We start from the raw sequence: 13,029 nt of genomic DNA, 5'->3' as shown, positions 1-13,029 counted from the left end.
CTTACTGTTGGATATCTATTAAACCTATAACCTTTTAAGTTCTTTTCCTTTTCTTTTAAAAACAATCTTACACTATAGATACCTTTCTAGGTTCCTTCTGTACTCTTGTGAGCATAAAAGTGCTCATGGATGCTTCTTTTATGAGCTGAAGGGTTTTTTCTCCCACTGTTTTCCTTAGGCCTAGGTAAAGGTAATAAAACAAGTTTGAGTCCGACTTGTGATTTACACCACTAGATCACTCCTGATATTCTTTTGTTTTTGCCATTGTATTGATACAGATTTGAAAAAGTTAAATTCTTCCTTTCTGATAACTTATGACTGAATCTGTTTTGTTTGCCTGTATTGTTCATAGGCGAGTATAGAAAACTGAAGGAAGGCTGTAAGGCTGTGATGGGGCCTAAAAAGTTCTTGTTAGCTTAATGCTTTTACTAAAGAAGTATTCTCATTCTTTCTCAAAGAACACAGTTGTTGTTGGTTTCATATATTCTTCTTCTCCCTTTACTTTGCAGTTAACAAGAAAAGTTAAAAAAAAAGTAGAAATGGGATTTTTACTCTTTCCCCCCACCCCCTCACCCCCCCGACTCTTGGAGTAATTAAAAAAAAAACACCGATGGCTTTAAATTTTTTTTCTCTTCAGAAAGAAAAAAAAAACCCATAACAGTAGTTAAAGTTTATTACTAAGGTAGTATTACGTGATTTTTAATATATTAGACTGCATTGTATTTGTTGTCATTGCTATTAATGATGGCAATTCAGGTTGCCTTAGAAGTGTGCCCAAGGGTTTTAAAAGTGGGCTTTCAGTATAATTGTTATGAAACTACTGCCCTGTGGCCCATATTTGAAATTTAACTGTTTCATCTGGTTAAAATAGACTGTATTACAAATTCTGTCTTTAGCTAATTACTATAATTTTGAGGGAAAACTTTGCATTCTAACAATCTTAGTCTGCTTAATCTAAAAGGGCGGTTTTAATGTTTATAGTATTCAAAATTTTATAGTTAAGGGCAGATAAAAATACTGTGGGAACCAAGATCTTTCATGGAATCTCTGAACAGGGAAAATCTATGTATTGTGGTCCTTTGGGACTTTTCACAACATTTTCCTTTCCCTGCTTGGGCAATTTGAATTTGTGTTTGGGATTCATTTGCCAGAGACAAAATTATAATATATTTATGTTAGAAGTATTTACCGTAGTTCTAAGGGAAAGCTATTGTGGTTTTAACAGATTTAGATATTTGGATACCTTGGAATGTACATCTTTCAGATTTTCCATCTTGTCCTGCTCTCATATCTCCTATTTCTGCTCTAGCATTTGTAATTTGTAATTGTGTGAAATATTCTTTTGTATAATTTTTATTTGAATTAATGTCATGTTTTTATGCCCTTATAAAACAGGATTGCAGGAATGGAATGAGGCAGTACAAGATTAGAGTATGGCTCAGGTTTTTACCATAGGTTGATAGTGGCTCCTTTCCTGATTTTGGTTTCCTATTTTTATTGTTAGTTTCTTTACCATACAAAACTGCTTAGTTCCTGATGGAGCATGTTTAGGAAATAACTTGGAGAATAACAGCAAAACTACAGGGGAGCCCTGAAATTTCAACAAGGGAATGGCGAGTAAAAGTAAAATTTTCTGATTTCTTTTATTGTATAGAAAAAAATCCCAAAGAAATAGAAACTTGAGTTATGAGGCGCTTGAGATTTTTCAAGATAAATTACTTAATAATTTTTTTCATCTGCTGTGTAAATTAATATACTGTGACTGCCACAAAATATAACTGTATCACAAGGAGGGCTGCCATGTTGCCCAGATCACTGTAGAAAATTTTATTTAAAAATATTATTGTAACACTAGTACAAATTTACATTGTTATTAGAAAAAAACAGTTTATACAGGTCCCACAAAAATCTTTCTTTTATTTCCATAATCATTTTCTATTGTATTTCATAGTTGCGTATAAAAAAACTTTGGAAATTATATGAAAGCATACTGATTTTATTGATTATAGTACCAAAATGATATTTTTCTGTAATCTTCTGTGAATATGAACCATAAACGTATTCTGCAGGATGGTGAAGTGGATGCTGAAGAGCTTCAGAGATGTTTAACGCAGTCTGGGATTAGTGGAACCTATTCTCGTAAGATCTAAATTTTTTGCTTTTGAAATAGAAATTTAATTCACTTTAAGACTTATTTGGGTCTTCATTCCTTTTTTGCTTAGTATGCTGTATACACTTGTAGGGTCCCAGACTAAAAATGAAAAATAAATCTATCACTTAGGTTAATGGCAGTTTTATCTTTTTGGCTTATATTTTTCAGATTACTACATACTCCATAATTTTGAGCTGCATTAGCCTAGCAGAGCATTATTTAGTCTGCTGAAAGACAATCTTAATGTAGTTTCCAGAAATTTCTGACTTATACCCAGAAATGAGAATCTTACTTAAAGTAACAGGGCCCTACAGACTATTCCACTCAAGAGTTAACTGCCTCTATGATTTTGCATAAACCATCCAGTCACCTAACCCAAAGTGGAATGCAGTGCTGAAGGAAGTAATGGTTTGCCTCTCATTAGAGGTCTTTAAGCAAACCATGGGTCATCACTTGTTAATTAAATTGTAGACGGAATTCTTTTTTTTTTTTTCAGGTATTGATTGGATGGCCCTAAGAACTTCATGGCTTATTTGTCTTATTTTAAGAATCCTTACATTCATGGCTTATTTGTCTTATTTTCAGAATCCTTACATGCCTTTGAGACTCAGTTCAAGTGCTCCACCTTTAGTGAAGACCTTGATTTCTTCCCACTTGTCCACCTCTGCCCCTACCCCCTGCCAAAATTGTTAGTGTCTGTCTCCTGCAACTAGGTTATATTTTCTTAGCTGTGTTATTCTTCTGTTCCTTAAGTAGAATACAAGGATTTGACATCAAGGACTGTTTCATTTCATCTTTAAATTTTTAACATCTAAACTAGTGCCATACTCATAGTGTGCACCTAATGTTTGTTAAATAAAAATCACTTTTAACTTGAAGTATATATTAAAATTTATATTCAGAACATTTACAATTTTTACCTCATCTCTCATACAGTTTTCAGAAGATTAATAATAGAGCAGAAACATAATGTTTTCACAATAGTCCCGTTGAGGGAAATATTTGACTGTCAAAATTAGCAACCAATGCTCAAGTTAGTATTTGTGATATATAAATGATTGAAAAATTAAAATGGATCATATCCAATGGATAATTTTTTAAATGAGAGTTTTAGTATTTCATTAGGAATCTTTATAATTAAATAAGATTTCTACTTTTATATTTTTGATTCTTGATTTTAAAAAATATATGCTTAGCATAAGAATTAGTTATCAAAAATGACACCAGTGATGTTGAGCAGTCTCCATTTCAACTTTTCATTATATTTTTCAGCATTCAGCTTGGAAACCTGCAGAATTATGATCTCTATGTTGGATGTATCCTTAAATAAGAAAATGTTTTGAATTGAAAATTGAATAACTTAGAGTAATTCCATTTTGAATATCACTTTAAGCCAATTAGTAGCTTAAAACTGCTATGGGAAACTAGTGTTTAAAAATATTTCGTAACACCTTCTTTGAGTGCCAACCTTTCTGAGTTTGCATAGAAATTATACAGAATTTGGCTATGACTACTAAACTCTTATAGAGTTGAAATACTATGTGTTTTTCTCTTCATTGATTTAGAATTTTTCATTTAGTGAATTCTTCTTGACAGTTATTTTTGTTAAGAAAATAATATCAGAGGGATTTCACAGGAAAAATGGGATTTAATGAATTCAAGGAACTTTGGGCAGTTCTTAATGCCTGGAAGCAGAACTTTATGATGATTGACCAGGACCGAAGTGGGACGGTTGAACTTCATGAACTGAGTCAAGTAATTGCAGCTATGGGTAAGAAACCATGGAAACTTGAGCATTTAAATAGATGACTGCCCTTTTCTGAATAAATGGAATTCATTTTAGCATTAGGCTGTTGTACTTTAAAATATAGGGGGTTTATTTTGCCTCAAAGGTCACTGATTTCTGGTTTTGATTCCCAAGTTGCAGATGTAGATGAATACTTTTGGCAAAATTATTTACCTATAATTACTACATTCATGGTAGTTAAAAATTTTTACAAAATAAATTTACAAAAGAGTTGTGCTTACTCTTGCAACTATATTTTTGCCAGGTTATATTTAAATACTGTTATATTCTTTAATCCATTAAAACCTCACTTAATTATACTAAATATAAAGGAAGAAGTTTCAATTTTAAGAACTTCAAGATCAATGGCTATCAGTTCTACTTCTTAATCGTTTGCAGAGTATTCTGTGGTGTTCCTACACACGGACATTTAAGGGCTTACTAAGTAAAAAAGTACACAAACTCTATAATATTTTCAAAGAGATTCAGCACAATAAACATTTGACAATAGCAGCTATAATAACTAAGGGTCTTTTTTCATCTGCTTTAATGAAAAGGCACATGGATTACTAGCTTCCATTAACTTGCTTTAATCTGACTTAAAAGTGCATTACATTTTAAATAAGGAAAACTGTTAAGTCTTTTTTTTACACTGATAGTTTGTTTATCAAACTGCCTTGTAGATGGAGTTAGCTTTCAGAAGTAAACTTTGGTTTAGCTCAAGCTGACTTTTCACAATTCCAATGCAGTGGTAATAAAATTTAACTGTAAATATAGGAAAGCTGATTTTTTAATGATTACCAACAATTTGAATTGAAAACTTTATCAACAGAGAAATAATTTCATTCTTATATAAACATTTTTTCTTTGGCACATGAAACTTAAATCCTTTTTGTGATATATTAGGGTTAAAAAAAAACAAGTGAAGCCTGGTTCTTAATATAATTGTTAGAAATTTAATGTACTTTCCAAATGAAACAAACATCCAGTCTGTTCGAATGGATTCTTATATTAAGGTAATTTTGTTTTTAAATTAAACAGATTTAGCTGTGTTAATGGAACATATTTATTTTGTTGAGAGTAATATAGGAAATTTAGTTTAAAGTAGTGTTCTTCATCAGAATTTTCCTGAAGAGCCACATCTTAGCTATGACTATAAAACTAGGAAAAGCCCAAAATGTGTTTACATATATTTTTTATATTCTCATTAGTTAATAATTAACATTTCTTGGTGAAGGCTTTTCTCTTTATTCTTAGACAATTGTTAAACTCAGATTTTATTAAAGTATTACTGTAAAGTTTCACAGTGTCATTTATTGACTTTATTTTTTACCTTTGTATTTTTCCTACCCAGTTGTCCCAGGTCTTCTGTATCAAAAATGTATGGTGGCAGTGAGAATATGACGAAATACTAGAGTAAATGTGAGAATTCAGTAGCTAAGGGTGGGGGACAGCAGTGAAGACACTCAATAGTGGGAGATTAGGGTACAGAGAAATAAAAGTGATTAGCTGTCTGCTTTCTTGGGGAGCAGTGGTGATCCCCTGGCTTCCAAAAGCTGTACTAAGTCCTGCCAAATTACACATTTCCAAGGCAATTCTTTTAATACATGAGGAGAAGTAGAGAACAGGCAACTTTGAAGTGATGTTAGCAAAAATCCATAAAGTATTATGAATGTAATTACAATTTTTTGAAGTGAAGATGAAGCTCTAGTAGGTATAATAATGTTCTTTCCATCAGCTGTGCTATACTTTTAAGACAAGGAAAACTGATGATCTCTTTAGTACATACTGATGATTAATTTTGTCTGCTAAGATTCTGTATGTGTTGTGTTTCGTGTAAATTCAGCAAACATTTATTAAATGCCTTCTTTGTTCAAGGCTCTACTAGGTATACAAATCAAAATAGTCTCTTCATTTAAGAAGCTGACTGGGCGTTGGGGAAGATATAATTATTTATGTACAAGTTTACACACAGTGGGGTCAGGTGATCTGATAAAGGAAAAAGTATCACTTCTGATTAGTAGAGGTGGATCATCAAATCACTGCTGAGAAAATCACTGTTAAGTTGAACTTCGAAGTACAGTAAAGGATTTCAGTAGGCAGAGATGGGAAGGATGTCTCTTCAAGGTATGAGAATCCTTGGAAGTAGAAGATGTCTGGAATGGGATTTGGGGAAGAGCCAATTGGGTTCTCCAGTTTGGTGGGAAAGAAGCTGGATATTACTTTAAGGGTAGAGCCAGAAAAGGGAGGGTCTTAGGGTAAGGAGTTGTCTTTAATTAATGTTTACTTATTAAGCAATGACAAACCAATATAAATAATAGTGAGCAGGGAAGTGATATTATTAAATCTTTATTAGGAAGATTACATGGGCAATGTGCTGTTAAAGGTGAATTGGAGTGGGGGAAGTCTGCAGCAGAGTTCTTAACCTTTTTTATGTTGTGAACCTCTTTGATGGTCTGGTGAAACCTATTGGATCCCTTTTCAGAATAATATTTTTAAAAGAAAATAAAATAGATTTGTTTCACAAAGGAGGACATTTATGTTATAATATGTCAGCACAGTATATATTTTTAAAAAGTTCATGACTTCCTGGTTAAAAACATAAATAGATGGGACTTAGCAACAGATTGCATATAGGAGGTAAGGGGTGGGAAGAGGGATAAGGATGACTCCAAAGTTATGTGCATGGGCAGATGACTGGGAGAATAAAATGGTCATGATATCAATAGAAGTAGCTTTTATAATGCTGACTATGTTATAGCTTTCAATAGAATTGATTAGAAATATACAAGGTGTCTTTTGGGACTCTCATTTTGGAAAATGTGATGCAGAGGCAGGAGGCATAGTAAATAGAGGCCTTTATAACAGGGCAAGTATGCAGGGACAGTAGCTTAGAAAAGTCCTACTTTTCCCATATATCGGTCATGACCCTGGATTAATCACTTAGGTAGGAAACTCCCCAAGACAGATTACAAAACAGTTAGTGATCTGCATTGATAGTGAGAATTTCTTCCCTGGGAGTTCTCTATGTGGATGAAATGACATTTGGATTTCTTTTTCAACACTAGGAATATTCTTAAGACTCAAAATTTTGTAGGTCATTATTTTATCTCTTTCTTGTTTAGGTTATAGGTTAAGTCCTCAGACGCTAACGGCCATCGTAAAGCGTTATAGCAAGAATGGCAGAATCTTCTTTGATGATTATGTTGCTTGCTGCGTGAAGCTCAGAGCATTGACAGGTATTGATTTAAAAAATTGTATTCCTTCTGTCTGCATAAAAATGTTGTTCAGACTTTTCTTGTGCTTAAATACTTGCTATCAGAATAAATAATATCTGTAGTTTTTAAGCACTTCTTTCCTGTATAATTTTGATATGTCTTCTCATATTTTGCTAGTTTTAGGGCTAATTTTAAAACGCTGAACTTGATTTGTCCTTCAGCATAGGAAAAAAATCATTCGAACTTTAATCATGAAAGGTTTATTGTTGTTGCTAAGAATTCTAAAGGTCTTATTTAATTGCATGTATAACTACTAAAAACTTTAAAAACTGTACCAGAAATTTTAAAAATACAAATTTTACTAAAATAAGTATAAAAATTTATAATTACTTTCTGTTTGAAGATTTCTTTAGGAGAAGAGACAGCATGCAACAAGGTTTTGTAAACTTTGTATATGATGATGTGAGTACCATGTTTAATATATTTAATATTCATTCTGTATTATATTCTAGCTTTCTTGACAAGTGTCCAAAATGATTAGGGGCCTTTGGTCCCCTTAATATGTTGTCCTGTCCTCTCATAAGTTGTACAAAACCTAAAACTTTAAAATAAAATAAAAATTTATTTTTATGTTGAAGATGGAAAGCATACTTTCTTTTCTGAACATTTTATTTTTGAATACCCTCTATCTTCTAAGTGTTTGCAAGAGAATATGGTATCTTAATTTCTGTGAGTGGCATCATGATTTAGTGGATAAACAAACTTGGCCTTGGAATCAGGAAGACCTGGGTTAACATGGCTTCTGACATATAATAGTTGCATGCCCTGGGCAAGTGACTCACTTGCCTCTATGTATACTCTTAAAGTATGCGCTCTTACTGTAAGTTAGAGAGCAAATGTGCATTTGCATTGGTCATTTTCTATTATCAAGGAAATCATAAGTCTGGTCTAGATTCTATTCTTTTCTTTTTTAAATAAAATTTGACTGGAAATTGGTTTCCTTCTAGGAGAAAAAAATAAGACTTCAAATCTTGGTGTTAATAATCACTAACAAATTTCTAAACTTAACCTTTTTATTTCTATTACTAACCTCATTTTTGAAGCTGTGTACACACTCATACACATATACACACACTGGCATATGCCTTTCTTGCATTTTAATATTTAGGGTATTTTTGTTTATGCTGGTTTGATTTATATTTATCAGTAGCTAAATACATCTCAAAAAAAGCTTTAACAAATATATTTTCTAACATACAATTGTATTTTTATTATCTGAGAAGTAACTCACTGTCTGGTGGCTATTAACCTTGTTGAAATATAGAAGTGATAGAGATGTTTTTGTCAAGAACATGACATAATAATAATATATTAGTTACGCATACTTTTGTCAAGCTGGAGTTTGAACTATTGTTTTATTAGAAACTGGTTTGAATGGCCAGACCTTTGAGATTTCCAAAGGGGGAAATTATGAAAATACTTCTGTGGGAATGTAGTCAGATGATTTAATTAAAATCAGAGTACAAACCCTCACAAAACAACACTAGGAATTTTGACATTTTGACAAGAATTGAAGGTTGCAGTTATTCTTGTACCTTTATTTTCTTGTTGCCAAGACAGGTCATGGTAAAATAATGTTTTTTTAAAGAATCATCTTTGAGCATACTTTTCTTTCTGTCAAGTGGTAACTTTGCTTTTTGCTTTAGTTTTTGCAGGGTACTATGGCCATATGAGTGCCCAACTGATAAAGAATGTTGGGGGAGAGAGAGAATCCTGTGAATTCTTCTACTCAGAAAGAACTGTAACTGAACCTGTTGTGAACTCCAGCTCTTCTGGATTTCTCTTTGTTCCTGCCTGTATCTGTATAACTGTTTTAATCTTGGTGCACAGTTCAGAGCAATAAACGTGGTTTTGTTTACGATGTCATAATCTGAAAAAGCATTACTGCATATTTTTTTATCTGCATACTTTAAAATCCAGTGTTATGATTAATGAAAAGTAAATACCAAGCATGAGACTAATCTTTTTACCTTTACATTCTTGGGTGATTTTGGCTTTGGAATATATTTAACCAGAATGATAAATTGAAGAATGGTTAGGTAAAAAGTCTAAAACTTGAAAATAAACTTTTTCCTGTAGTTTATAAACATTATGTATAAACAGTAGGAAATTAATAAGAAGAAACTGGGTTTTTGTACCAATGTTTGTTGTTCATGTAATTAGGAAGAAAAAACCTAATTGTACCTAAAGGGGAAAAACAGAAGTAGTAGTTTGATGATGATCAGTTGCCTGAGAGTTACCACAGTATTTTCTTATGTGAACCAGTAGACCTAAGATTTTCTTTGCTGTTCTTTGCTAACATATTTTTCCATCTGTTTCATTTGTTTATTTTAGTGACAAGCTTATAATTCACAGTTTTATTTGACCTCTTTCATTAGTGAAAGTAAAACCTGAAAACATGAAGTTAAGGGAATGTGGTTTACATCCCAGTATCTGTAATGAAGGTACTTTGAATGAAAATGTCAACATCTATTATTTACTGTAAGTTTTACATGGTGCCAAAATAATGGTTGAAAATTTAAAAGAAATGAGCCAACTAGTTGCTTTGTTTAAACAGTATTTTTTAAAAACAGCTTTGACTTATTTGGTTGAATTGCTTTGGCACCAGTCCAGCAACAAACAGCAGTGTGCTAGGCACTATAAAAACTTAGAACTTCACTTAGAACTCCATATTATTATCATGTTGCAATAACTGAATGATTGACTCCTTTTGGCCTACCATTAGTAGATAAATTAACTGTGGGGAAGTGTTTTATTTTATTTAGCCTGATGTGGTGATAAAAACAAAGGACCCTGTAGAAGTCAGGAGACCTGGATTCTAGTCCCATCACTACCATTAGCTAGTCACCACTTCAGTGAGAACAGTTTCCTTATTTATAAACTGAAGGGCTTGAACTGTAATACTTCTATGGTCCCATTTATCTCTAAGCTTCTAGCCCTTTTACTTCATAGACATTTCCAATTTTATCTTAAACATTTCAAGGAACTTGAAAATAGAAAAAGATTAAGTTATATATTACTTGAAAACCTTCTGAAGGGTTAGTGGCGCTATATGACAGAGAATATAGTTAACATGTGGTATATGAGCTAAGTGATACGCAGTTTTTTCTCTAGTTTCCAAAAAGTAATTTAACATTTAAAGTTACAGTGGTTTAAGAGAAATAACAATTATCCATTTAAAGTGTGAGGGCAGATGGCAGCATATTGATAAAAACTTTCATAGCACAAATAGAAATTTAAATCAACATTCACTTTTATAATTTCTGAAAAGCAAAGTATAGCCAATTTAACATTGCTAGTCTACAGTTACTGGTTGCCTTTAAATTTCAGTAAGTAATATGTATATTTTTAAACTTGAATGTTTAAAGAGGACTTATCTGGAAGCCATGCACAGTCTTTAAATTCTTTCTATTCCCATAAATACCTTTCCCCTCTTAAATACTGCCTACTCCCATCAACTGTTCAGTCTGCTTTCATATGACAACAGTTTGTCAGTGTGGGAAGAAGTTGACAGAGCCATAGTAAAATATGTATTTTTGGTTTAGACTTTATAGAAGAATCATAAGCTGTAGCTAACAGTAGAGGTAAGGACTAGATCTTTTATTGCCTTGGCATAGGGAAATCCCAGGAGATGACACTCCCTGTACTAATGCAGGTCTGCAACCTCTCAGCAACTGACAGTCTTAGAGAATTGCCAAGGTGCAGAGAGGTAAGGTACTTGACCCGATACTATGTGTCAATTAAGTATCGAACCCAAGTGCCCAAGTGTTCCTGGCTTCAAGGCCCACTTACTGTTTACCAACCAAACCAGAGTTGCCAAACTTGGAACCTGTAAACTCTGTAGTGCTGCCTGAACCAGATTAAAATGTAATTGGGAAATGTTTACTAAAATAAATAAAAATACAGTACGACATAGATAATATTAATTGGTAGTTTTCTAAGTCAATATGTGCCCTTCAGGAATCATTTCTGTTTGAATTTGACGCCACTGCAATGTATCATGCTGCCGGTCTATTATAACTAACTGTTGTTGACAACTAATTTGCTCAGTTTAAACATCCTTTTTATTGAGTTTGATAATTCTATACTTCTCTTATTTAAGATGTGTACTCAAAGTCCCACTGCCTTTTGCACATGGTGGTTAAAGGTTTGTTTTGAAGTTTTCGTGTATTTTTAATTTTTCTTGTAAATTGCTAGATAATCATATTGCTTTTTACATTAAATATTTTCACAAAATATTAAGCATAATTATGATTTTGCTCAGTATTTTTGATATTAAAATGCAACCAGCTCTTGAAGCTCTTTTTGTGTTATAGTAATTACGATAATATCTATAAAATATCTAAATCAGTGACTTAAAAATTTAGATGTATATAGACTTTGGTGTGTGCTCATGACTGGATTATAAGTGTGGTTGGTTGGTTGATTTTGTGAATTCAGTCATATTCTAAGTCTTCTTGTTAGTGTTGTAAATTATTGAGTAACTTACACTGTCAATGTACAAGTGCTTTTATTTGTACAGTAAACAATGATCCAAGTCATCTTGAGAATTTTTTTGTAGAAATAAACATCCAAATAGCTTTCTGTAAAGTTTTGCATTATACAAAATCTGTTAACATACATATTATGAGATGTTACAGTTCATAAAAACAGTGCAGTAGTTCACCTAGGTCTAAAAAACTGCCAGATTATAAATATCAGGCATTGCAATTCTATGTTGTTAAGGTGGCAGCATATTTTCAGTTCCAACGATAAGGAAGTGTGGAGCCATCTTAATGAGCAGCCTTAATTTTGTCCATCTTAAACTTAATGCCAAGTAATTGGATTGTGCTCTTTTAAACTTCATAAGCATGCATTCGGCAAGCAAAGTAGCATAAAATAAAAAAAATGCAATCATGAATTATGAGTATTTGCCACATGTATTTGTATTTAGAAAAGGCATTTTATCCATGAAGTAAATGTATGGGTTTCGTTGTGATTTATGCTTTATGCATCATTTTAAAAAAATACTAAAATTCACTCTTGTGATTTTTTCTCTAACTGAAATAGGGAAATCAAATGAAATGTAATCTTGCATGTTATCGTCACTCAGATTAACCAAACTTTAATAAATTACCTGTAAGAAACTAGATTTTTGTCTTTGAAAGAAAGTTCTTAAAGTCACCATCTGTAATAATGTATTTTCTCCTGTTAAAGGGTAGCAGTGCTTGGGAAATTAACAGGTATATTAACATTTTCGCAAAAATCCAGGAAATTATGTATAGGAAATAAAACTCACAAGGATGGTAAATCTTTTTCTCCTCCAGTCATTTGAAAATGCAGCACAAGTGGTTCATTGACTTCCCTTGAAAGAGACATCAAAAGTGTGCTGGAATTTTTTTTTTTTTTGACTAGAGCTTAATATAGGGAATTTATCCAATTTGTTTTAGCTCCTTCAAATAAAGGTTTCTTTTAGTGTGTGTATAGAATCAGACCAACGAAGGACAGCTGGCCCTTCTTACAGTTTTGGAAGTGTTTTGGACCATTCTGCACTTTAGTTGGGGCTTTAGACTAATTATATTTGGATAATGTTTACATGCTTTTTGATGGTCCTAAAGCTACAAGTTCACATTGCTATATATATATATATATATATGTATATATTGAGCTACAGAGCTGTTCTTCACTGTAGTCGATACTGCTCTACTACCTGCAACAGCTTTGGAAGCTTCCTCCAAAATCTCACATCCTCACTATGTGGGTTTATATATTACTCTAGTTCTAAACCATCATTTATGCTAACTTTTGCCCATTTATTTGTTTTTCTTGGGGAC

At 32.4% G+C, this 13,029-nt stretch overlaps 1 protein-coding gene across 1 annotated transcript in view; it reads left to right on the top strand.

The window, feature by feature from the left end:
- Positions 1-12,347, top strand: part of GCA (grancalcin) — a 39,435-nt gene extending 27,088 nt beyond the window's left edge. Inside the window, exons 3-8 of the mRNA XM_021004886.2 lie at positions 2,070-2,139; positions 3,425-3,468; positions 3,776-3,923; positions 7,064-7,177; positions 7,560-7,618; positions 8,863-12,347. Of these exons, the coding sequence (XP_020860545.1) occupies positions 2,070-2,139; positions 3,425-3,468; positions 3,776-3,923; positions 7,064-7,177; positions 7,560-7,618; positions 8,863-8,889 (462 nt within the window). The 3' untranslated portion in view covers positions 8,890-12,347. The remainder of the gene's footprint in view (positions 1-2,069; positions 2,140-3,424; positions 3,469-3,775; positions 3,924-7,063; positions 7,178-7,559; positions 7,619-8,862) is intronic.
- Positions 12,348-13,029: the final 682 nt, after the last annotated feature.

The sequence above is a fragment of the Phascolarctos cinereus genome, unplaced genomic scaffold (assembly GCF_003287225.1).
Source record: "Phascolarctos cinereus isolate Bilbo 61053 unplaced genomic scaffold, phaCin_HiC Scaffold_726;HRSCAF=1367, whole genome shotgun sequence".
Lineage (NCBI taxonomy): Eukaryota > Metazoa > Chordata > Mammalia > Diprotodontia > Phascolarctidae > Phascolarctos > Phascolarctos cinereus.
Note: the sequence above shows the minus strand (reverse complement) of the source record. Positions and strands in the feature narration are given on the sequence as shown.